Below are 27,514 nucleotides of genomic sequence, written 5' to 3'. Positions count from 1 at the left end.
ATGCCAAAATTAAAATATGTGCTGGGATTTGAACCTATGACCTCTGGAAGATGGGAACAGGGCTTTTACCCATTGAGCCACAGCAGCTTCCACTAATGTTTTTCTTCCTCACATCTGATATGATAGCTTAGGGATCTGCTAGGCTATGATCCTCTCAGGTATTTTTACCTTCACATGGCTAAGATCACTAAACTTTCATGGTAGGAAACCCCACGACTGAAAGGAAACAGCTGTGGCTCATCGGGTAAAAGCCCTGTGCTCAACTTCTAAAGGTCATAGGTTCAAATCCCAGCACATATTTAAATTGTGGCATTCTACCTTGCAGGTGCACCTTGATGATCTCACAATGAGGTCAGCATTGTGCAGCTGCATTTGCAATGAAGTAGAAGCTATGCTAGGATCTGTATCTGTTTTCTTTCAGTTTTTGTAAATGAAGTTATGTTTGCAATCTATATATGTGCTTTCCTTGTTTTCAGTAATGAGCTGATTGGAGCACTGTTTGGTCGGAAAGAAAGGGTAGCTTTTTAGCAAGAAACATAAAGCTGTGTTTTTCATGTGCTATGCTTCAGTTAATGGATCTTTTCCTCTAATTAGCAAATAGCATTGCTGTTTGTCCCAAAAAATAGGTTTTGCATGCAAAATATCTGTTTATGTGGTGCCTTATTAAAATGTATTTTGAGCTTAATAAAGTAAAAATAAAAACCCAGAGACCTCGTTAGTAGATCGCATTATGGACGTCCAAACTGTGCTTAAATTTCATCCATAGAACTCAGGTCTATATGAAGTCCAACCTATGCTGAAAATTAGATCTTTTTTTTCATTTGCCTACAATGTAGGCATGAGATGGACGCCCTAGGTCACTCAGCATTATGCAAATGAATCGAAGGATGCCCATATTGAAGCCTCGCCCAGACCATGCCCACACCTATTCCATTAGGCGCAAATTTTCCCAATAGGCGTACATGAAATTGTGGATGCGCCTACAAAGTGACGTCCACTTTCTTTGGACGTCCATGTGCCAATTATCGCTCGTTAAGACTCTTAAATGGCTCATTAACCGCTTAGTGGGACACCTAAGTCCTGCTCAGCATTAGGTGGGACCTAGGTACCCTTTATAGAACCAGGGCCGAAATGTATATTGGAACTAGACCCTCTGTATATGTTGAGTTAGGATGGAAACAAAAATGCCATTATGAAACCTCAGTGTTCTCCCCAGAAATTATTTCCAGCCGGGTGGCATGAAAAAGTAGCCGGGTGAGGCGGGATGAGGAAATTTTGTGGTGGGGAAAATTAACCCCCTCTTTTACTAAGGTGCGCTAGCATTTTTAGCGCGCACAAACCACTGCGCTACATGGGAAAACTAACGCCAGCTCAATGCTGGCGTTAGCGTCTAGTGCTTGCGGCAATTCTGCGTGCGCTAAAACCACTATCGCAGCTTAGTAAAAGGAGCCCTAAATGTGTACTATTTTTATTAGTTAATTATTATTTTCCAATGCTCAATATGAGTTCCTTTTTTAAGGTTTGACACTTGTGCCAGAATATTTTTACTAAATTTAAGAAGTAGCCAATTCTAGAAGGGAATAATTAGATATTTGCCCTCTTTCAAATGGTAAGAGGTTTAAATAAAGGGAAATGTGTTAATGAAGTCATTAGGTTCAATCTAGCCATTTATTTCTGCATGAATTTAAATAACTAAAAAAAAAGATAAATATAGCTCATCCAGTCATGCACGAAATGGCTCTACAGCACCTCTAATAATGTTTTGATCACTAGGTTCCTTCCTGAGGTCTCACTGAGGATATGAAATAGATGCTATCCCCACTTCCAGACCTCTTCTACATAATTTATGGAGAGGGGTTACTGAGCCTTGAAGGAGACCTGTGTGATTGATCTTTATCTGCTACTTTTTTATTTTGCAGTAGTGCAAAGTGAGAGGTAGGGCAAAACAGTTTAGGTAAAGATGCAGGTAATAATTAGCAATGTATTAAAAATATTTATTTTTATTTGCTTATAATGTCATTTGAAAGCTGCTTGATGTTAATACAACTATAATTTAATTCTTTATTGTGTGTGTGTGTGTGGGGGGGGGGAACAACACCTACATCAACAGTAAAGTTAGAATAGGGTCATTAAATCCAGTGGCGTACCTAATATATATGACAGCCAGTGCTGATCATTTTTTAATAACCCTCTCCTCTATATAAAAAAAGATATTTTCAGTAATAATCCATGAGTTATACAAGGGTGCACCTAGGAAAAGGTAGCATCTTAAACACTGCAGTGAGCACTAGAACACCAACACATGAATTGTAAAACTAAACAAACCAGATCCTGCAGTCGATGCTAACGGAAAACCATGTCCTTTTCATACACACAGACAGTTACACCCTCGCCCAATATGGAATAATCACAAACTAAAAACAGAAATATGTAGACAAAAGTTAAACTGAACCAAGAAACCAGACTCTGCATACAATGCAACACCACAGAAACAGTGACACATCCTCTAATACTGTGCAAAATATAAAGACAGTACTACATAACAATCACCACTTTACAAATTAACAAATAGAAATAAAACAAATAATGAGAAATAATAAAATACCATTTCATTGGACTAATCCATTTTTCAATTAGCTTTCAAATGCTAAATCTTTCTTCAAGACAATACAGTATACTGCTGTTATGTTATCCTGTCCTGACCTGAGGAAAGGGGTTTAGTCCCCCCAAAATTGCCTTATTTCCATTTCCTATTTATAAACTTTTAATCAATAGTTACAATACTACTTGATTCTATGTAAAGCAACAAAAAATTTTTTTCTACCTTTTGTCGTTTCTGCTTTAATCATCTTCTCTTCGCTCTCTTCTTTCTAGTCAGCATTTGTCCTCGCTCCCTTCCATGCAACATCAGTCCTCTTTGCCCCTTCCACCCAGCCTCTGCCCTCTCTCTCTCTCTCTACCCCTTGCATCCACAATCCACCTTCCCTGCCCTTTCCATCCAGTGTCCGCCCTCTCTCTGTTCCATATGGCATCTTCCCTCTTTCTGTGTCCCTTCAATAAACTATATATCCTGTGCCCTTTCTCTCCTTTATACATGATTCATTTCAGCTTCACCCCCTCCCCTATGCTCTGGCATCTCTCTCTTCTCCTTTCCTTCCTTCCTTCCCATTCCACCACATGGTCTGGCATCTCTATCTCCTTCCCTTCTCTCCCCCATATGCGCTGACATCTCTCCCCGTTCTATGATCTGATAGCTCCTTTCCCTCCCTCCCATGGTCTTGGCATCTCGCCTCTCCTCTCCTTTCCCTGGTCTTCCTTCTCCCTCCCCAACTGGGTGCTGCTGCGGCAGCAGTTCTCTTCCCCTCCCCAATTGGGTGCTGCAGCAGCACTTCTCTTCCCCTCCCCCCTCCCCAATTGGGTGCAGCAGCACTTCCCTTCCCCTCCCCAATTGAATGCAGCAGCAGCAGCACTTTTCTTCCCCTCCTCCCTCCCCAATTGGGAGCAGCAGCATTTCTCTTCCCCTCCCCAATTGGGTGCAACAGCAGCTTTTCTCTTCCCCCAATTGGATGCAGCAGCAGCTTTTCTCTTCCCCCTCCCCTCCCCCATTGGGTGCAGTAGCAGCATTTCTCTTCCCATCCCTCCCAGCTCACACACCCGTCGACAGAGTCGCTAGGCAAGTTGTAAGCTTCCCTCCATCGCTGACCTATCTTCCATAGGACAGCGACGGAGGGAAGCTTACAACTTTCTACTCTTCCTTACTTCAGGCCTTTCTTGTTGCCGGGTCCTGCCTTTGCGGAAACAGAAATTAGACAGGACCCGGCAGCGAGGAAGGCCCGAAGCAAGTAAGAGAGTTTTAACTTCCCTCCGTCGCTGACTGAGTATGTGGCAGCAAGACATAGTGAGAATCCAAAATGGAGGCCGTTCCTGCTGAAACTGGAACTGCCACTGAGGAGTCCACTGGCACTGGTTGTCACCATAGGAAACTCAACCTCCTGATCTGAACTCGCCTCCCGCACAGAACCAAAGGCCGACTTTGGCTCCCCATAGTCAGCTCTGAGTTCCCAGCAACTCCAGCCCTTGAAGCCTACACATGCAGTACCATAGTAGCTTACCTGCGCACTGCTAACGGGACTGCAGAAAACAGGCACCAGAAGTTAGGAAACCCCCATCAGCTAAACAGGCAGGCCCAAAGAAGTACAGCAAACCAAAAACTGCCTTAGCCCGTGTTATGCAGATGGCCAGGGGGGTAACTGAAACTCTGCATACTACTGATATGTCTCCTCAAGTCTGTTTATCTGATCTGGGTGTTGCCAAGACAACATCAAAGGTTTCCACAACAAGTATCTGCTATCTTGACCTTTTTTGACCTGGGAGTTGCCCAAACCGCATCAAAAGGATGGGAAGCTGATTTCTTCAACACCTCCTTGATAACATCAAAGTCTGCTTCTCTGACATCCTGACTTCCTTTTGCCTGCGTGTCTCTCAATTAACATCAAAAGGACAATAAAGCCAGATGGGCCGGTCTCTGCAACACCTCCTTGACCTAGGTGTTGTCAAAACAAGGAACAAAAGAGCAGGACCAGCTGTTTATGCTTTTTGAACTCAACAGCTTTCACCCTTTTATAAGGACGGGATTCTGCTCCTAACATTAGAATCCAAGACGTCTCCAGGAACAGGATCCAAGATGTCTCAAGGGGCAGTCTCCCGTGTCTACTCGCCTATCTATTGAGGGATTCCCAATTGTGAAGGTAGACTGTTTGCCTGAGATACGGTGATGCTATTTTATTCTTATATATATATATATATATATATGTATAATAAAGTGTGATTGTTTATGCTTTATATTGTCTGTGTGCTTTTCTGAGTGTCACTGATCATCCCATTTGACAGAAATAAGTGGCAGAACAGCCCGTAGCAAACTCATGCTTCGGGGCTCTAAAGTGTGCATGCTGGCTTCCCTTCTCTTCTTCCCTGGGACGTAACTTCTGGTTTCGGAGGGAAGAGAAGGGAAGCCTGCACGTACAATTTAAAGCCCCGAAGCATGAGTTTGCTACGGGCGATTTCCAAGCCGGTGAGAGGAGGTTTTTTTTGTTTTGTTTTTTTAATGTTGAGCAGCAGCAGCAGGATTCGTGATAGATGACAGCTGGGCGGTCAGCTAAATTAGCTAGGCGGAGTGCCCGGCTGAAAGGCCCTAGGGAGAACACTGAACCTGTTGACTGTATACTATGTATGTTAACCTGTAACCCATTCTGAGCTTGTTAAGGAGAACGGGATAAAAAAAATGAAATAAATAAATAGGAGAAAAAAATCCCCCTATGTTCATTTTGGAGGTCCCTTAAATGGTTGTAACAGATAATAATGCCTAGCTTACATGCTGGTATCTCCAGCCTATTTTCAGCTGGCACTAGAAATCTCCTAATGTTTTTCTACAGTTATAGTATCTACCGAAGGTTCATTACTATTATTAATAGCTTAGATACATTTCTTCAAAGACCTCGGCGATACTGCTGCGTGTAATCATGTATTCACACACAGACCAATGGCACCCAGACTGTCATCGGTCTTTATGTCATCTTATTATTTTATTTTGATATACTCTGTTTAAACTTTTATTTAATAAATTATTTATGCAGTTATTTAAAGTTAATACTCATCTTTTGTATCAACACAGCAAGGGGGATCAAATTACGACATAGAACTATGTTTCACCGTAGCTGTCTCAAGGAAATTCCTCTTATGCAGCTGAGTTAGCTATTCCTGCATTGCTGTTTTGAATTGAGAAAAAGGAAAACTACAGCTATATAGGTAAGCTCAGAAACTTTAAAGTACTCTGCTCACTTAGTAAGGGAGTTTAAGGGATAGAAATTCTGTTACAGTGCATAAGGGCTAGCATTTTAGAGGCCATTTTAAAAATATCAGTATAAAGCACAGCTAATAGGCAGGGGTAAGGCTGATATTTTTATTTATAGGCTCTTTAGCCAATCAGGAAGAGGACATTCCTCTGGTAGGAATTTTTCAGTTTTCTCTTTCCTTTCATCAGGTATGAGTACGGTACTTCTGCAACCACAGTATGGCTGGGAAATATTGTGTTGCCAAATCCGTTGCCCAAGTTACAGCTTCTATCACTGTGCAGACAGAAAATGTTACCCAAGCAGAGGGGCTGGTTCCATGTACAAGCTGGACAACTAAATACTGCATAACAGTTTATACACTGAGTCCAGGACAAAAAGCAGTGCTCTATGTAGAAGGTTAGTTGGCTTATGCAGAAATCACAGATATTTGTGTGTATCTTTCAGGAGACTTGAGGGGCACTGCTAATGGCGAGGGGGGTGGGGTAGGTAGGTATGAATGTTAAATTGGGAAGAGTATGGAGGTCAAGGATTTGCAGATAACCTACTTGGTTTGATATGAGAATGGAACCCCTTGAGAGGGTTGAGGTCAGAAACTGATAGAGAAGGAGGGAAGGGAAGAATGTGAGAGAAATATGCCAGACTGTGGGAAGGAGAAGACAGTGATACCAGATCAGGGGAAGGGGGGGATGGAAGGAGAGAGAGGTCAGACCACAAGAAGGAGGAGAGAGAGATGCTAGACCACAGTAGGGGAAAGGAGGGAAAGGAAGGAAGGGATAAAGATGCCAATCTGTGGGAAGGAGAGAAAAAATATGCCAGACCATACGAAGAAGGAAACAGAGATGTCAGAACACAAGAGGGGAAGGGAGGAGATGGTGCACAGGGATAGGAGGAGTGAGGAAGGGAAAAGAGATGGAGAAGTATCTTACTAAAAAATTTGGCCCGTGACTTAGCCTGTGTTTTAGATTTCAGCCCTTTATGTGATTGAGTTTGACACCCCTGGTCTAAACAAATGAAAATATTTTGAACTTGATTATCATTCTTGCTAGAATTTGGAAGCTCTTTATGCTTGGACTTCATAGCCTTGCAGGCATTAGCCAGCAACCAGGGGCAAGAATTGGATATAGGGGTGAGCAACCTGACCACAGCACACTATGTCCCTGTGCTAGACCATAACAGAAACACACATCTGTCATTCAACCACTTTGTAATCTAATTTAAAAAAACAAACAAACCCAAAAAATCCAACCCTGAGCCCACCTCCTAGCTTCCCAAAATGTATAAGTCTTCAGTGCAAAAAAGTATTAAGACTACCTTGCTACAATTCAACCATATCACATGTAGTCACAAGTCCACTGTCTATCTAGTCATCCAACTAAAATGATTAGATTTGTTCAGTAAATGTGTTAGTTCAAGTTAAGCTCTTTACCCATCAAAATTTCTACCTCAAAAGGTAAACAAAGCATTACATCCATAGACAGCTGCCACTAAATTTCCTCTGAATTGTATAACAATTTATAAATATCCATCATCATATACTGCTAATTATTTTCACCATTGTTCAGAAAGCTTTGAAAAAAAACCCTAATATACAGATGTCTAAAATGTAGTTCAGGAGCATTCTACTCAGGGTTTCAGAGATACTTACCAAGTTTGTTGAATCCTGCTGCACTGTAATACCATTTACGAAAGCCCTCTATCAAACGGCTTGAGGCTGAAACTGAAAAAAAGTTGAAACTAGATATCACAACCAAATAGAAAGAGGACACAAAACAGAAAAGATGAGGGGAAAAATTCCACTCGACATGTATTTCGGCATAAACAGCCTGCCAAATGAGTCTAAAAACATAAGACATGAAAAGAATAAAAACTCACAGAATAAAAAAAATTATATCATGTATCACAAAAAATACAAATAACAAAACTAAAACATTTATGAATAAATATAAAGTTCATTGTAACACCTATAATCAATAAAATAAACCATAACCAAAATAATTTTTCCTTCTATAATTGTTTAGATAATTATGTCTTACTTAATAATTCTTTCCTTTAGAACAACAGATTAATCCTGACAGTCGAAGTTACAGGGAAATACAGCAAACCCTCAATATTCACGGGGGTTAGGGGCAGATCCGGCCTACGAATAGGGAAAATTGTGAATAATTTTTTGGGCTGGCTCTGACTCATCCCCACCTCCCTCACAGCAGCCATTTTGATGACGGCTCTGCATGGAGCAGGAGCTTAGGAAGATCGCTCCTGCCCCCCGTCACCGCTAGACCACCAGGTAAGGTCGGGGAGGAATCCAGCTGTAATTCCCTGAGGGACTCGGATATCAAATCAACCAAGTTTGTGGGTTTAAAAAATCTCTGCAATGTAGGATCCTCCCCTAGATCAGGAAGACCTCCCAGATCCTGGTCCTGGAAATCCGTGAGAATACCAATATCCCCTGCTGCAGTAGTGCTAGTCTGCGTAATTAAAGGCATGATCAAGGCATCCAGTGAATCCAGGTTGACCACTGGCGCAACCGGGGAAGACATGACAGGATTGGGCTTGGGACTCCCCTCCTGGGGGGGGAGGGAACCCTAGTACCGATGCAAGTGCCAGGAGAGGTGAGAAAGGCATCATTTCTTAGCTAAATAAGTCTGATATAGCATATTAATAAAATCAGGTGAAAAACCATCATCCAGGACAGGAGCCACCCCCTGCGGATCCTTCTTACAATCCTTAGAAGTCTTAACATAAGAACATAAGCATTGCCTCTGCTGGGTCAGACCAGAGGTCCATCACGCCCAGCATTCCGTTCGAACGGCGGCCTATCAGGTCCAAGACCAGTATAGTAATCCTCTATCTATACCCTTCAATCCCCTTTTCCTTCAGGAAATCATCCAATCCCTTCTTGAAACCTAATACCGTACTTTGTCCTATCACACCTTCTGGAAGCGCATTTCAGGTGTCCACCACTCTTTGGGTGAAGAAGAACTTCCTAGCATTGGTTCCGAATCTGTCCCCTCTTAATTTTCCGACTGCTCTCTCGTTCTTGCAGTTTTTGAAAGTTTGAAGAATCTGTCCCTCTCCACTTTCTCTATGCCCTTCATGATCTTATAAGTCTCTATCATGTCCCCTCTGAGCCTTTGCTTCTCCAGGGAAAAGAGCCCCAGTTTCTCTAATCTTTCAGCATATGAAAGGTTTTCCATACCTTTTATCAATCTCATCGCTCTTTTCTGTACCCTCTCGAGTATCGTCATATCCTTTTTAAGGTATGGCGACCAATATTGGATGCAGTACTCCAGATGTGGGCACACCATCGCCCGATACAACGGCAGGATAACTTCCTTTGTTCTGGTTGTAATACCTTTCTTGATAATATCTAGCATTCTGTTCGCCTTCTAAGAGGCTGCTGCGCACTGTGCCAACGGCTTCATTGTTTTGTCCACCAGTAACCATAAATCCTTCTCTAGGCTACTTTCACCCATTACCAGCCCTCCCATCATATAGCTGTACATCAGGTTTCAGTTCCCAATATGCAAGACTTTACATTTCTCTACATTTCTCTCCATTAAATTTCATCTGCCATTTATTCGCCCACTCTCCTAGTTTGTTCAGGTCCCTTTGTAAATCTTCACAGTCCTCTTTAGTCCTAACTCCACTAAAAAGTTTTGTGTCATCTACGAATTTTATAACTTCACACTTCGTCCCTGTTTCAAGGTCATTAATAAAAACATTGAACAGCAGCAGTCCGAGTACCGACCCCTGCGGAACACCAGTCCGAGTAGTGGCCCTTTACTCCTACCCTTTGCTTCCTACCCACCAACCAATTTTTAATCCATCTATGCACCTCAACTTCCACCCCATGGTTCCTCAGTTTCCAGGTTCCTCAGTTTCCATAGTAGGCGTTCGTGGGGCACCTTGTCGAAGGCTTTTTAGAAATCTAAGTATACGATGTCTATTTGTTTGTTAATTCCTTCGAAGAAGTGTAATAAGTTCATTAGGCACGATCTTCCCTTGCAGAAGCCATGTTGGCGGGCTTTGGACTCCAAATTGTGGTTGTGCTTTGCAGGGCCGCTTTCAACTTTTTTCGAGTGCCCCTGGACGTGCTGGACTGTAGGACCGCCATCTGAGGTCAAGGGAACCCGGGCCAATTAAATTTCACCCCCCTCTTGTGCCACAGGGCACGTCAAACATGGCCACTCATGGCCATCCATCACAAATGAGGCATAAACTGAGGAATCCTGCCCTGGGAAGTTCACATGAGTGGTTCATCTTTCAAAAAATATGCTTGGAAGGTTACAAAAAATAATCTTAAGTTCAAATCAGAAAAAAATTCCAATATGGCTCCTGTGTAATTTTCAAAACAAAACAGCCTGGAAAAAAACACAGGACCTCCCAAACACAGCAATTTCAGGATTTTAAGGGGAGGGGAGAACTAAGGCTCACTCCGAAACTGCCCAAAATCCACTTTTGGAGACCCCCAAATCTGTGAAACAGCCTGTCAGTTCATTACTTACTGTGCCACATGATACCGAAAGACCACAGGAAAGGTAGCTGGAACAGCCTACAGGCAGATCCTCTGCCTCAACAAGTCTGCGCACTGGACTCTGACTGCCCCTCCCCCGGGCTGAAACCAACGACTGGAGACCAGCACTGGATATCAGCACCAAAGCGAATATGCAGAGTGACGCAGTCAGCGCCGATCCTGGTCGCACTTCCATGGAATCTCACAGACTGCACCCACCCACTAGCGGATGAACCTGAGGTGAGCTAGCTCCCAAGAGACAGATCCCTGAGTCCTGAAACAAAGGAGCAGGCTGTACAGGGAGCATACTCCCCTAAAGCAAAAAAAATAAATAGAATTTTTTTCTACATTGTTATCTCTGGTTTCTGCTTTCCTCATAGTCTTGTCACTCTCTTCCTTTCATCCAGTCTACCCTCTCTCTGCCCCTTCTATATGGCATCTTCTCTCCTTGTATTCCCCTTCCATCTCTCCCTTCACCCCTATTATTCTGGCATCCATCTTCTTCCCTGCTCTCCTCCAATGGTCTGGCATCTCTCTCCTGTTCTTCCCTTCCCTCTCCCACACACCCATGGTCTGGCATTTCACTCTCTCCTCTCCCTTCCCCCCCATCTGCCCCCTTTCTTTTCCTCCAACCCAATTCCATCCAGTATCCTTTCCCCTTATGTCTCTCTCTCCTTTCCCTGCACACCAATTCCATCAGCATCTGCCCTCTTTCTCTCCTTCCACCACCATTCCACACCACCCTGACCCCCTTTTTCTCCCTCTACCACCCTTCTATGCTCCTCTCTCCCTCCAAACCAGCAAGGTCCCATGATGACTGCTTCTGTTGCCTCTGCCTCTGGAAGATGTTAATGATGTTGGAGGGGGTGGCCGGCAGATGCAGGGAGTTGTGGCAAGGTTCCACAATGACTGCAGCTGCCAGTCCACCCCTTCCGACGCCACTTACGTTTTCCGGAGACAGAGGCGGCAAATGCAGTCATCGCAGGACCTTCCTGCACTTCAGTGTGGCTGCCGACTCTGCTTCAGAATAAGTACGGCATCCGCACTGAGGTGCAGGTGCCATTCAGAGAAGCTCGGAAGGTTCTGGATCCAGCCGGCTGTGTATCCCCCTAAGGCTGGCACCCGGGGCAGTCTGCCACTGTATGAGGGGACAAAAAATAATAAAAAGAATGGATAACTTGACCGATTTAGACATGTCATACAATTATAACCACAAAAATATGTCATAAAATGTAATTCTAAACTCAAAAGACCGGGTAGATGAAAAGTGAAACCTGGGAAAGATCTAAATTATTGTTCAAATGAGCTTCTATTAAAACCAAAGAATAAAACCACAGCACTCGGGAAAGTAAAAAAGGGAGAGTAAAATGGATTTAACAAAAAGGTCTCTGCACTGATGAGATAAACTCATACGCAGAATAAATGTGAACACGCGACAGTGGGGCTATGATATTTGATCTGTTGAAATAGGCGCCAAAAAAGCGTCGACAGTGGATTGAATGCACACTGATAGGGGAGGGGCATCGGGCTGTTAAAAAAGGCTGCTTTAATAAATAAATGAAAATACTGGTGAAAAACTAAATAAAAAACCAAAACCATGATAAAATGCCAAACCTGACTGCAAGTGGTAGTGAAAGTAGCATAAGGCACCCGTAGTACTGTTAGTGCCAGAGCTGCTTAGAATAAAGAACCGTGCTGTACATGAGGAGAAAAAAAGAAAGAATGAGGTGATAAGATGTAAAGTGCTGGCCCCTCACTGCACCACTTGATAAAACTAAGGAGCGATGTTCTACAGCAGGGGTGCCCACACTTTTTGGGCTTGCGAGCTACTTTTAAAATGACCAAGTCAAAATGATCTACCAACAATAAAAGTTAAAAAAAACACAAAGCACACTGTAGGCATAGAAAATGTTAATTATCATTCCTATTCCAGGGTTTTTCAAAGAGGTCAAAGCAGATGACTATGCACTGTCACCTCAGTAACAACCATACAAAGATAGACAAATATATCCCCTCCCTTTTTACTAAACCACGATAGCAGTTTTTAGCGCAGGAAGCTGCGCTGAATGCCCAGCGCTGCTCTCGACGCTCATAGGCTCCCTGCGCTAAAAACCTATATTGCAGTTTAGTAAAAGGGGACCTTAGTGTAAAATATAGACAGCAGATATAAATTCAGACACATTTTGATCACTAAATTTAAAATAAAATCATTTTTCCTACCTTGTCTGGTGATTTCATGAGTCTCTGGTTGCACTTTCTTCTTCTGACAGTGCATCCAATCTTTCTTCCCTTCTTTTAGCCTGTATGCTTCCTCTCCTCCAGACCTCATTCCCTCCCCCAACTTTTCCTTCCTCTCTCCCTGCCCTTTCTTTCTCTCTGCCTCCCTTTCTTTTTTTTCTGTTTCTCTTCTTTCTTTCTGTCTCCCTGCCTGCCCTTTTGCTTTCTTTCTCCCTGCCCTCCCCCAAGCCACTGCCACTACTATCGGGGACCAGGACCCAAACCGCCGCCAATAACAGGTCCAAAAGCCGACGCCGCCCCAAGCTCTCCCTACTTCGGCCGACCAGCATTCCTCTCCCCGACGTCAATTCTGCCGTCGGGGAGAGGAAGGCTGATCGGCCCAAGATCGCGATCGACCTATTGGGGGAAATGCTGCCGGGTCCTGCCTTCGCGGAAACAGAAAGTAGGCAGGACCCGGCAGCAAGAAGAGCCTTAGCCCGTAGCGAATGCTTGCTTCAGGGCTCTCAACATGTGCGTGCTGGTTTACCTTCTCCCCCACCCCCCGGACATAACTTCCGGTTTCGGAGGGAAGAGAAGGGAAGCCAGCATGCACACATTAGAGCCCCGGAGCATAAGTTCGCTACGGGCTGAAATCTCCAAGCCGGGGTTTTTGTTTTTTTTTAATGTTCAGCAACAGATGATAGCCGGGCGCTCGTCTAAATTAGCTGGGTGGACCGCCCAGCTAAAAGGCCCTAGGGAGAACACTGCAATGCCATGTCACTTAGTGTAGAAAGATGATGTGGCAAGAAGGGCCGGCCATAGCCTCTTCATAGTGCTGCTGCTGCTGATCTGAGAGGCCTGTAGGTATGTGATCTCATGGGTGGAGGGTCAGTTGGTTGCAGAGAGGCCAGATCAGCCCGGGGGAGGGGGGGGGGAAAGGAGGAACATGGATGCTAGGCCCGTGGGGAGAGGAGGGATCTTGGACTGCAAGTTGGGGGGGAAGGAGGGGACATGGATGCTAGTCCTGATGGGGGAGGAGAGGGGCTATGGATGCAGGACAAGTAAGTACAGGGAAAAGGAGGCGAGAAGGAAACCCAGACCCGAAAGGGGGGGAGGGGAAGAGGAGGTAAAAAGAAAGAGATGCTTGGCCTTAGAGAGTGGGAAATGCCAGACCATTGAGTGTAGGGAAGAGATTCAGGGTGCAAGCGAGAGAGGTGGTAGGTGGGATGAGGGCACACAGATGCTGGACACATAAGGGGGAGTGGGTCGCTGGTAGAGAAAGGGTGACCAAGACCAAAAAGGTAATGGAAAGGGAGGAAGAGATTCTTAGGCAGTGAAGAGAGGGAGAGAGAGATGCCAGACTATGGGAGGGGATTCAGGGTGCAAATGAGATTCAGGGTGCAAATGAGAGAGGGGTGGGATGTAGAGGGAGACAGAACTGCAATTGGAATGAGAGAAGGAAATGAGGAGGCTGGAACTTGAGAAATGAAAAGGCAGGAAGGAATTCCAGGTCTCAGGATTGGAGAATTCTATGCAAAACACTAGAATTTTCAAAATTTTTGCACAGAATTCTGCCAGGAGTAACCTTTAGAGCAGTGGTTCTTAACCTGGGTTCGATCGAACCCCAGGGGTTTGGTGAGTCAGTCTCGCGGGTTCAGCGGAGGTCAAAACACACCTCCGACTCATATAGCGCTTTGGTCACGTTGAATCATCTATCAGTTATTCAGTGATTTTGATCAAGACTGATCGTGTACTCGGTTTCTTGATCTATCAATCTGTAACTAACGCCTTATATACATCAATCAATTCCTGATCAAAATTTGTGATTTAACTGATAGATGATTGAACGTGACTGAAGCGCTTATGATTCGTGATGATACGCCCCGCTTGTCCATAATTGGCTGCAGGTAATCACGCAACATCGCTTGGCCTATCTGTGCTGCAGGGGATTTGATGCGCACAGAAGTCGAATTGTAACTATTGTGATGGTACGTCGTGTGATACCTTTCTTAATATTTTAATCCCTTACTAACTATGTCAAGCAAAATACGAAAGTGGTCGGACGAATATGTACAATATGGATTCACATGTATAACGGAACGTGATGGGAGTCAGCGTCCTAATTGCATGATTTGCAATGCCAAGTTGAGTAATTCTAGTCTAGCTCCGGCAAAACTAAGGGAACACTTCCTTAAGCTGCATGGAGATGGAAAATACAAGAACACAACGCTCGCTGAATTCAAGGTGAAGAGAGCAAGATTCGATGAAAAGGCTACTCTGCCTGTTCTCGGCTTTGTACCCATCAACAAACCAATCCTCACAGCATCGTACGAAGTTGCTTACCTGATCGCAAAGCAGGGCAAACCACACACCATTGGTGAAACACTCATAAAACCAGCTGTGTTGAAGATGGCGAATATCATGCTGGGAAAAGCGGCTGAAGTTCAGTTATCTGAAATTCCTCTTTCAAATGACATCATCAGCAACAGAATAGAGGACATGAGCAAAGACATCTTGTCTCAAGTAGTTGCAGATCTGATTTCAAGCCCGGCAAAATTCAGCCTTCAACTCGACGAGACCACAGACGTTTCCAATCTAAGCCAGCTTGCAGTATTCGTGCGCTATGTGAAAGACGACGTGATAAAGGAAGATTTTTTATTTTGTAAGCCTCTTACAACAACAACTAAGGCAACTGATGTGAAGAAACTTGTGGATGACTTCTTCAAAGACAACAATCTTTCTTGGGATATGGTTTCTGCAGTTTGTTCGGACGGAGCTCCAGCCATGCTCGGAAGAAAGTCCGGTTTTGGTGCGCTAGTGAATGCCGATGCACCACACATCATTGTTACGCATTGCATTCTGCACAGGCATGCGTTGGCAACAAAAACCTTGCCTCCAAAACTGGCAGAAGTTTTAAAAATTGTTGTGGAATGCGTGAACTATGTGCGAAATAATGCTCTGAAGCACCGCATCTTCAAGGAGCTGTGTAAAGAAATGGGATCTGAATTCGAGGTACTTCTGTACCATTCTAAAGTTAGGTGGTTATCCCAGGGACAGGTGCTGAATCGTGTTTTTGCCATGCGTGTGGAATTAGCTCTGTTTTTGCAAGAGCAGCAACACTGTCATGCAGATTGCTTCAAAAATTCTGAGTTCATTCTCATTTTAGCGTACATGGCTGATATTTTTGCAGCTCTCAATCATCTCAATAAGCAGATGCAAGGTGGTGGAGTGAACATCATCGAAGCGGAAGAAAACCTGAAAGCTTTTCAAAAAAAGCTACCATTATGGAAACGACGAACAGAAAACGATAACTTTGCAAACTTTCCCCTGCTAGACAACTGTGTAAGTAAGATCAAAGATGTATCTGGAATCGGAAACATTTCTGTACCCACGGAACTGAAGCAAACTAATGCCGCGCACTTAGATGAGCTTGCAAAGTCTCTCGACGGATACTTCCCTACAAGAGTCATATCCAGCATGGGTGAGACAGCCGTTCACGTTTAGTGTTGAGACAACAGATGTCAATGATGAATACCTCGATGAAATCATTGAAATTCAGCAGAGCCAGGTTCAACAGCAACTCTTCAGAACAACAATGCTCTCAATGTTTTGGTGTCAACAATTGGTAACGTACCCTGTTATTGCTAAGAAAGCTCTGGAACTTTTCATACCCTTTGTTACAACATATCTTTGCGAGCAATCCTTTTCGAGGATGCTGGACATAAAAACGAAGAAAAGGAACAGACTTTGTTGTGAAAATGACATGAGAGTGGCACTTGCCAAGGTAAAGCCGCGCATTTCTGAACTGGTCTCTGAGAGGCAACAGCAGAAGTCACACTGATTTGCAGTAAATTTCATTATTATGTTATTATTATTCAAAATTGATATTATTTTTTCCCTCACTGTATACCTATGTTTTGAATTTGTAAAAATCATATTTTATTTTTCCAATAAAGAAGGGTTCGGTGAACACGCATATGAAACTGGTGGGGTTCAGTACCTCCAACAAGGTTAAGAACCACTGCTTTAGAGAGACTAATTGTAATGAAGAAGAAAGGGGAATGCTCAGAAACAAGATAGGTGGGGAGGAGAAATAAGTGAAAAGCAAAGAACACTGCTACCTACTCGGTTTACATTGTAGGCGGAACTCAAAGGAAAAACAGCATATTTCCCATGAGCTGCGTGAAAAGGCAGTTTAGGCTAATTTCACATTTCCAAGTCCCACATTTACCAAACTCCCTGCAGCACACAGTTCAATTTGTCAAGCACTGTTAAAGAAGCAGCCTGCTTTCTTAGATTTCTTTACCATACGACCAGCTCCCAATTCAGACAACCATTTTTGACATCACCTCTTGACTACTGATTTTATGAGCCTAAGCAGTTTTGTTCAAAAAAGTGTATGTGTGTATTGAACAAAAAGGGTTTCAATTAGCATAAGACAAACTTATTAACAATATCAGTTATCAAGCTACAGGAACTGTCCATTTACCCATCTTTCCTATACACTGAATCTTTCCTATATACTGAATTATGAATGTATCAATCATATATTTTAATAACACATTGAAACTACAATTTATACATATTTATCTCAGGCTTGGGTTAGAAAGGGCTGAGCATTCAGAATGCAACTAAAGGAGTTTCCTTGAGAACATTAAATATTTAAACATAGTAATTTTGGCAGATAAATGACTCGCACAGTCCATCCAGTCTACCCAAGGTGGCTATTGTTGAATATGGCACTCTGCACTTCATGATTTAAAGCTGGGCATACTTAATCTCTCTCTCCCTGCCTATTTTGGGGTACAGACTATAGCAGCTGCCCAGCACTGGTTTTACTTCCCAACCTAGTCTGAAACCGTCAAAGCTCACTCCAATTATGAAGCCATTTAAACTTTGCTTTAATCAGATTCCATCCTTTTCCCTATATAGTGGTCCTCTGTGTTTATCCCAGATTTATAAGGAACACATTAAAAAAATATATAGACTTTGGGAACTGAGCTAAAAATTACACATACATACAGAGACCCTTCATCCTTACTATATAAAATGTCACACACAAAAAAGAAAGCGATAGGCCATATAATTTTTATTTAGTCTGCCTATATACCATCTATATCATTTTGTTTGTTTCATGTTATCTCCTTTCACTTTCATCCTAACTATACCCTCTGATTTGAGCTTCCAATGCCACCGTTTACCACAATAGCGTTTTAAAATCCAACCTAGAGATATTTTAACACGAGTTTTGAGAGCACGGCCCTTCAACAGGCAAAAAATAATACTAAGAAAAATTAGAATAAAAAAGTTAGTCTCTTCTCCCCAATGCCGCGGCTAAGCTTATCTTCGCTAAAAGTAAATTCGACCATGCCTCACCGCTCCTATCAAAGCTTCACTGGCTTCCAATTGCTCCAATTTTATTAGGATTTTATATACCGCCTATCAAGGTTATCTAAGTGGTTTTTACAATCAGGTACTCAAGCATTTTCCCTCTCTGTCCCGGTGGGCTCACAATCTATCTAACGCCAGGGTCCACTTTAAATGCGCCTGTCTAACTTTCAAAATCCTTCACTGCATCCTCCCTCCCTTTATCCCACTCTCCTGGAACTCCTCAAATCTTAATACCACCAGATCCACTCACAAACAAACTATCCTTCCCTTCAAGGCACTTCCCGTGTAGGAAAACTAGGGTCCTCCCTCCCCTTCAGATTCACTGAGCTCTGGAACAACCTTACCTCCCCCCTTCGGATCCTGAGCTCTCTCCAACTTTTCCGCCTGAAAACCTGGCTGTTTTCAAAAATGTAATATTCACTCCATCTTTGACATCCTATGCCCTCCACTTACTCCTCTCACTATATCCTTTAACGGTACCTTCAATGGCGTTCCTCTCTCTCTTCCAACTCTTGTAAACCGTGCCGAGCTCTGCGATTGTGGAGAGAATGCGGTATATAAACCTAAGGTTTAGTTTAGTTTAGTTCTGAGTTAAAGGAACTTTTACTGCCTGTTAGATCTTACCATACACTTAAAATTATTTTTGTTGGTCCAGCAAAAGAAACAAGAGCTCTCAAAATTATCCTTTAAAGCTATCAAACGCCAGCCTGTACTGTTTGACCTAGCCAAGTGCCCGCAGAATAGGCTGCAAAAGTCTTTATAATTTAAAAAGGCTTCATCCAAGAATAAACATCTAGTCAGGAAGAAATACAAACAAACCAGGCCCGAGTCACAGACTACCAAGGGCATAGCGACCTCATCACGACGGCGCAGAACTACTGACACACTTCATGCCTCTCTCGCAGCCACAGCACACACACACTCCTTCCTAAATCCCCTGGTAAGTTCGGACTTACCAGGGGCTTTAGGTAACCGCTACCATTTTTTCCTCCTTCCCCCTCTTACCTGGTGCCCTCGCCGCCATCACGACCTGAGCCCTAACGACGCAACGACTGTTGGGTAGAATAAGGGGCGGGGCGTGAAGTGCGGGTATATCGTGGGCGGAACTCTTGCAAAACGGAAGACGTCGTTACGTTGTACGTCACCTGCGAGAGACAGGAAGCCGCATTTGGAAATGTTATCGAAGCCGAGAGCTTTCCCGGTTTCAATTTATGTCCTGCAGTCGTAGGAGCCAGTTCTGTGGGCGCTTGAGCGTCCCCGATATTGAGCAAATTCGATAACTGTACACAGGGAGGGGTAATTTCCATTGGGTTTAGGCTTTAGCACCCCCAATCTGTTACCATTATTTACGAAGATAAAAAAAAAGACATATGACCCCACCCTTCAATTCATTCCATTGGCCTTTTCCGTGCGCTGCCTCCCTCCGAGTGCGTCCAACCCCTTCCCTCGCGGGTGCTTTTTCCTCCTTCCAACACCCCTGTTGCAGGTGCTATTTTATTTCTCTCCTACCAACACCCAACAGGTGGTTCTCTTCTTCCAACCCCCCCCCCCCCTTGCAGGTGCTTCTTTCTTTCTCTCCTAATATCCTCTCCTGGGTGGATGCTTCTCTTTCTCTCTCATTTCAACCCCCTCTTTTCCTGCGGGTACCTTCTGTTCTCTCTCTCTCTCTCCAACCCCCTCCTCGCCTGTAGGTCTTTCTCCTTCCAGCCCCCCTCCTCCCCTACAACTGCTTCTTTCTTTCTCTTTCCAACCCTCTCCTCCCTCCAAGTTTATTTCTTTGATATACCGTCTATCAAAATTTATCTAGACGGTTTACAAGCAATAAAAACATTTTAAAATAAAAATAAAAACTATCCACATATGACAATTAAACAATCTGGGGTGGAGTGTTGCAGGACTAATATAAGTAGAAGGGAGGAACATGAGGTGGTAAAAAAATACATTGAAATTTTTTAAAAAAATATTGGAAAGGGGGAGGATAAAACAAAACGGGGTATTTCACTTCAAGAGAAGCGTTTGATGTAAAGAGCCTGAACTGAGTTTGTTCCATAGGGGGAGACGATCTGCTCTCTGCCTCCCCCACTCTCTCTAGCTTCCAAGCTTTCCGCGGCCCTTTCCTGCAGTAGCAGCTCGCACTGCAGGGCAGGGGGACGGAGAGCAGGTGCGTCAGGGCCAGTAAAGAAAAACCAAAAAAAGACAGCAAACACATGCACAGACTATCTACACACAAAGTAGATGGTCAGCGCATGCATCGGTATCACTAAGGCGGATGGAGGTGTGACTCCAATCGCCCCCAGTAGAATATTCTGGCTTCCAGAATCGCTCGGCCCTGCCTGGATTGGACAAGGATCAGTCACGATTGGGCAGGTTAGTAAATCGGGCCCTTTTTTTTTTTTTAATTGAATCCCTGTCTGCCTGCCTGCATTTGAATGCCGTTCCCCCTCATTTGATTGGGACAGAGGTTAATGAATCGGGTTGGAGGGAAATCGGGTCGCTAAGTGGTTGGAAGCTGATCAGTGGGCTTAGTGAATCTCTAGCCCAAACTCCCTCCAATTCAGAAAACTTTCCGATTACCCGGACATGTTTTCTAAAAAGAGGACATGTCTGGGTTTGAAAAGTTGGCTATGGGCTGCCGTTTTTACTTTAAAAAGTAATAAACATTTGTTATTTTTCACCATCATTCTTTTGTTTTCATTTTTAATTAAAACCCACAGGAGAGTGGATATTCAAAGTGATTGAACCGGGCACCAGAAGCTTCTGCCCTGTTGAATCGCTTGTACAGGGCCATTTGCTGATATTCAGCAACACTTAATGCCTCTTAAAATCAACAACGCTAAAGCTATTGAATAGTACAGGGGTGGAGTCGGCACTTATATAGTTAAGTGCCACCAGTGCTTCTGGTGCCCCTCTACCCAACCTATAAATTGGCATCCTCCTTAATACTAGGATTCACTCACACCCCCCACCACCTACCTACTTCTCCCAACTCAGTGCACAGATGGTACTCTAATTAAAAGGTTACAACTATTTGGAGGATGATATGTACAGCGTCAGCATCTCTGAGATAAACTTTGTTTTTCTTGTTGCATAGGATTTTTTGGACCCCGGTTCATCTACAGAATTCAGATAATTCTAAATCTAACAGATGCTGGCACTGTCATTGACATTGGACCATCTGTTGTTATACTGTCCTTTCTTAGTTTTTGGAAGTCGATATGGGGACAGATTTAACAGTGTACTGGAGTCCTCAATCCCATTGATATATGATGTAGTCATATGTGGGACGTTATTACATATTAAACCCCCTTTGGACCGATATAAGAGTCGGCTACTCCTGATTATGACCGGGGTAGCCATACAAATGGTTACTCGTCATTGGAAAAATTGCGATCGCCTTAATTTTCCTTTTTGGTGGGCAAATTTATGCCTCTGCTACAGGTATGAGAAAATGAATGCTGGTATGTTGGGGCAAAGCATATTATTTAATTTGGGGCCCATTGACGTCTTTTATTACTTCATTAGAATTGTCTTTTATCTTTAGTTTTTTTGTGGAATTACACACACATCCAGCGTAGGGTGGGAGTATATCTTTGCTTTGTTATGTTCTATGTCTACAGGTTATAGAAAGGAAGGGAGGGGGGTTGTTCTTTATGTATTATTATTGACAGATTATAAGTGCTTACTGTGGTGGATTAATGATTGTATATATATTGTTCTGTACTTTTGTTGACTTGAAAAATTAATAAAGTTGTGTTTTTGGTTTTTTTTTTTAAAAAAGGTTACAAATATTTTGCACTTTTCAAGAAGTTTGCAATTAATTCACTGATGTCTAACTGGGAATGTACGTTATTCTCATCAGCAATAGCCTTAGAACAATATTCAGGTTCTTTAGATCAGAGAAAAACCTCTCCATCTACCCCCTTCCCATGCCAACACTCCTTTCCCTTACAGCTATCTCCACAAATCCTTAATCTTTACACGCTTACTAAACCCCCCATGCACACATGCCACTTTCTCCCCATTAATACAACTCTTGCAAGTATACATACCGATTCTCACACACTCTCATCTCTCATACAGTGGCTAATTATACATTCCACTAGGAGACTTAATTTTTTAAAGCTGCTATGGGTCCAAAAAGGCTGAAGGAAAGTTAATAAACATATTTTCATGGATCTTATATACTGCCTTTCCTATACTCTCACTTACATACTTTGTTGTCAGTGGGGGGGCAGGATCAGGGAAGGGTCTTCAAAAGCAAGAGTACATGGGGGCAAAGGGTTCTGAAAGAGAGAGGGACTGGGGCTTGTATACTGCCTTTTTGTAGTTATGCAGGTACTTCAAGCATTTTCTCTATCCGTCCCGGTGGGCTCACATGGAGGATTAAGTGACTTGCCTAGGGTCACAGGGAGCAGCGTGAGATTTGAACCTACAACCTTAGGGTGCTGAGGCTGTAGCTCTAAGCACTATGCCACACTCCTCCATGGGCTTGCAGGAATAACAGCAGAAGAGAGACTGTGAGGACAGCAAGAGGCAGAGGCTTCTGCAAGGGTAATCATGTGGTAAGACAAGTGGTAAGATGGTTTGGTTTATGGCAACTTTTTGGCACCTTCCAAAGGTCAATGGACCCCTACTACACTTACCATGGTTCCCAGGTTGGGCTGTCCCTGAAGGGAGATATTCAGCATTTAACTGGACTGCATACAGCTCCGTTGTGTCTTGGTCCAGTTTTATTTATTCAGCACATAACTGCCTATCATACTTAACCAGATAAGGCGGTGCTTCCCAACCCAGTCTGTAGGGGCCAGTCAGATCACATGAATATGCATGAGAGAGATTTACATCTACTGTATATTCATGATTATGCTAAACACTGGACTGGCTAAATGGGCCCTGAGGACTGGGTTGAGAAGCACTGCCCTGACAGACAGGGAAAATGATTACATGATAGGCCAGGGCTGCCCAAGTCCGGTCCTCGAGATCTACTGGCAGGCCAGGTTTTCAGGATATCCACAATGAATATGCATGAGAGAGATTTGCCTACATTGCCTTCTTGGTATGCAAATCTCTCTCTCATGCATATTCATTGTGGATGTCCTGGAAACCTGGCCTGCCAGTAGATCTCGAGGACCGGACTTGGCCAGCCCTGTGATAGGCTATCTTATGTTAACCACTATGACCTGTTGCACAGAAACAGCAGTATATTAAGCACTGAATCAACATAAACTACATTAGGGGTATAAATGTGGCATGGTGGTGAAGGGACCAAGATCTCGATGCTCAAAAGCTTTCCATGGCAGTAAGACTTGTTAATACAGTCTTCCTGCTGTGGAAAGTTCTTCTGCCAATGCACAAAAAGGTTCTCTGCGACTGCTACCAGTAACTGAGAAACCTATGCACATGCACTGCAAGTAGCTCATTAGTATTTAAATGAATGTTCCTTGTGATGCACAAAGGGTATGCCCCCCCTTTTACAGGTGAAAAATTTCCAGCATGTCTGGACTAGTGCTGATCGATTCACTGATTTGAATCGACTCAGTTCGGCAAATCAAGTCGTTTGCTGGAAAATATTGGACTCACTAATTCAGTGAGTCCTGACAATACCTCTGGACCTCCTAAAGTGCCAGCAGCAACTGCAGTGGGCAGAAACAGTGCTTTGAACATGCTGCTCCTTCCCTCTGCCGCATCTCTGATAACATCACTGATGATGCAGCAGAAGGAAGCCTGGTAGGCAGGCTACAAGCAGCTACATCACTGCTGCTGCTTTGTGAGGCCCAAAAGTTGAGATCTCGCATTGATGGTGGGGGTTGATCAGGAAGTGCTGCACAGGGGAATAGGAGAGATGGAAGGCTGCTACAGCGGGGGGTGAGCTGTTGCTGAGGGAGAAGGGAAGGATGGAAAGCTGCTGCACAAGGGGGAGGGGAAGAGAGGAGAAAGGAAGAATTGTTCGATGTGGGGTAGAGTAGATGAAGGGAGAGATGCAGCAAAGAGGTAGAAAGGGGTGAAGAAGAAATCTTGCATATGGTAGAGGGGAGACATGCATGGAGAAGGGAGAGAGAAATGTTGGACATAGGGTAGAGGGCATGGGGAGGGGGGGAGAGAGAGAGACATCTTGCACATGATAATGGAGGGCAGAGAGAGATGCTGCATGGAGAATAGAGAGGTTGATCCAGGGCACAAGGCAGGTAGAAAGAGAGATGGTAGAAAGTGGAAATGAAACAAATGCACTGCCATTTTGGAGGTTCATGGGGGGGGGGGGAGGGGTTGTGGCATGGAGGAATAGGCATCTCTCCTGTCATGATCATTGTGAATGCAGGCAGGAAAGACTGGGTATGCCTCCTGAAGGTAGTCTTCATGGGGTGTGTGTGTGTGTGATGGGTTGCCTGGGCTGCTAAACTGATCACGGCAGCCTGATCAGAACTTATACCTGTTTTGACTTTGTCTAAGTCAAAACGTACAAGTTCCATCCAGGCAACCTCATCAAACTTTCGATTATTGCTGCAGGACAACTAAGTTTGGTCGGCCCACATCATGCCCTAATCACTCCTCCAAAAACGCCCCTTTTTGCTCAGGACACACAGCGGCAGTCAAAAGGTTTAAGCTGCATCAAGATACGTCTAAAACCTGTTTTGATTATCAGTACTTGGACGACCTGTGGTTTTGATCGTCCAAGTGGTGATTTAGGCGGGTTTTTAAATGTATTTTCATTTTGATTATGAACGTCAAAGCAAACAAGTAATAAAAAGATGCAAAACAGCCAAAAAAAAAGGGCGTATCAATGGCAAACTTAGGCATTTATACAATTGTACCCATTGGGGCAGAAAAATTTACTAAATGAAAAACAAGGCATCTTTGCAAACACCCATGTCAAAAGGTTGTAGAGTAAAAACAAAACTTTTGCCTTATGCCGCAGGAGCAGTTATAATAAGAAATAGCATTCATTATATACAATGTTGTAAAGGGACAATGATACTTGTAACTTCTGCTAGTACCTGTCCAGTTATACAAAGAGAAAATGCTTATCTATATCTCTATTCCACATAATAAAGCTTTATATTGCTGCTAAGGTAAAAATAAAAAAGTTTAAGGAAAAGAACCAGCAGAGCCGCTACAAATGTGGGATCGGCTCTTACGCTGATATATGTAAATGTGTGAATAGCAAATGAAACGCATAAAAATTAAAAATGTTAACTACTTATCAACACTGTTCTTCCATGTTTAAACTATAACTGTTAAAACCAATACGGCAGACATGTCAAAATCTGGCCCGCGGTGTAAAAAAATTTGGCCCGCCAGACAATTACAAATTTGCACTTAAGCTGGCCCGCTGGCAAACAAAATCAGGTACAAGAACTGCATCAGCTGTAGGTTCATGCAGCTTCACAGTCTCACATTAAAGCAGCCTGCAGCGGATCGCTGGTTGGCTGTAGCAATCCTAGAAGGCTGCTGTAGCCTCCACATCACGTTCCCTCTGCTGTGGTCCCATAAGTCAGAGGAACAAAAAAACTATCGCCTATATTAAAAAGGAGCCAAGGAGGGCATATAAACACATAATGCAATGTAAACAAGATAAATGTTTAAAAAAAGGCCTAAGATCCATCTCCATATTAAGGCCATTTTGTGCAGAGAAGAGCAGAAATTTCTATTTAATTTTAATATGGTTATACCAGATGTCCTTAATATGAAGATAGATAAGCATTTTCTCTTTGTATAACCAGACATATACTAGCAGAAGTTACAAGTATCATTGCCCCTTTGCAACATTGTATATGATGAATGCTATTTCTTATTTTAACTGTGCTCCTGTGGCATTAGGCCACAGTTTTGTTTTTAGTCTACAGCCTTTTGGCATGGGTGTTTGCAAAGATTTCATTTAGTAAATCTTTCTGCCCTAATTGGTACAATTGTATAAATGCCTAAGTTTACAACTATCCCAGCTGGGGATAAAACTATTTAGCTACGCTGACGACTTCACAATAATTATCCCATTCACCAACTCTGTCTCAAAAGTCACCCCCAAAGCAACAGAAGTATTAAATCGGATGGAGCAATGGATGACCGAATTCAGACTAAAACTAAACTCAGAGAAAACAAAATTTTTCATAGCAGCGCCATACCCACTCGACACTAAAGCACCAATGTGCATCAACAACTTTAGTTATCCAATTCAACCCCCTATGAAGATATTGGGTGTAACACTGGACCAGAACCTGACCATGAAAGACCAGGTAGACTCCTTGATCAGAAAAATCTTTCACACCCTCTGGAAACTTCGGTCCATCAGAGCTTACTTCGATGCCTCATCATTTCGAATTCTAGTACAATCCTTTATTCTGAGTCAACTCGATTATTGTAACATCGCCTACTTGGCACTCTCCCAGAAGTACATGCGGCGATTGCAACTAGTTCAAAATATAGCGGTTAGACTACTTTGTGGGCTGAAGAAGTTTGATCATGTGACACCTTCTTATCGACTTTTACACTGGCTACCGATGGAGGCAAGTGTGAAATTCAAGTTTGGTTGTTTTTGCTTCAAGGTACTCTATGGCTTAGCCCCTAAATACATAACAGACCTTTTCTCTTTCTCAACCAACAGACACAAGCGAAGCTCAAACCTGAACTTCGTTTCTCCACCAGTTTATAAATTTAAAAGTCATCATCAACATCTTCTTGCACATCAAGCAGCGTTATGGGGTAAAGACCTTGAACAATTGCTTGTGCCTACTGTCAGCATAGCTATCGCTAGCATTCAGCATTTTCAGTTGGCATAACTTATGTCAGCGAAGGCCTATGGGAAATTATATCAATCTGACTCTGGCATGTGAATGCAGATAGACCCTGAGGGCAGGGAGACTGTTTTAAGTAGCCCTGATTGAATCATGATTAGCTAAAAGGTGTTAATGTCTGATTAAGAGGGTGCTTAGGACAATGGGTTCAGGTGCACAGATAACTTAATCAGAAACTATTGTCAGAGACAGACTGGAAATACATATGACCATAGCCTATTCTTCGGCTGTCTAGCACAAGTTTACTAAGGGGGGGAAGATTTAACTTCTATTGAAGCTCAATAGTTTTCTATATTCAGAATAAGATTCCAAGCTATAAAAGCCTCCTCTCTGCAACACACAAAAAGCTATCTCTTGGCTCTTGGCACTCTGGTCCTCTCTTGTTTCTCTTGAGCTCTAGCTCTCTCTCTTTCTCTGTCTATCCTTCTCTTTTTATCTATGGAATACGAAGCTTGGACCATCACCCCATCCCCCTTTTTCTCTCTCTCTGCCTCTCCTTAGAACTTCAGGCTTCTATGTCTCTCTTTTCCTCTGAACTCTGTAAGGCAGGGAAACTGCGTTGCTCTCTCATAAATTGTAATGCTTAATTGTTGTAATGCCTATGAATACTACTTTTCTGTAAGCCTATTTCTATAATATATTCTTTATGCAATCACCTCTGGCTGTGCCTCTTTGATTCTACTTCCTGGTGAATCATCTGTGAGGGAACTGAACCTGGCGTTTGTTAGGGTGCCTCTCAAGTGACCCCCACCAAC

General features: G+C 43.3%; 1 protein-coding gene across 1 annotated transcript in view; it reads right to left on the bottom strand.

Moving 5' to 3' along the window:
- Nucleotides 1-19,056, bottom strand: part of LOC117353477 (cytochrome b-c1 complex subunit 7) — a 45,782-nt gene extending 26,726 nt beyond the window's left edge. The window contains exons 1-2 of the mRNA XM_033929440.1: nucleotides 18,979-19,056; nucleotides 7,498-7,569 (exon numbers count right to left, since the gene is read on the bottom strand). Of these exons, the coding sequence (XP_033785331.1) occupies nucleotides 7,498-7,569; nucleotides 18,979-18,997 (91 nt within the window). The 5' untranslated portion in view covers nucleotides 18,998-19,056. The remainder of the gene's footprint in view (nucleotides 1-7,497; nucleotides 7,570-18,978) is intronic.
- Nucleotides 19,057-27,514: the final 8,458 nt, after the last annotated feature.

Source organism: Geotrypetes seraphini, chromosome 2, assembly GCF_902459505.1.
Source record: "Geotrypetes seraphini chromosome 2, aGeoSer1.1, whole genome shotgun sequence".
NCBI classification, from domain to species: Eukaryota; Metazoa; Chordata; class Amphibia; order Gymnophiona; family Dermophiidae; genus Geotrypetes; species Geotrypetes seraphini.
This window is presented reverse-complemented; position numbering and strand designations above follow the sequence as displayed.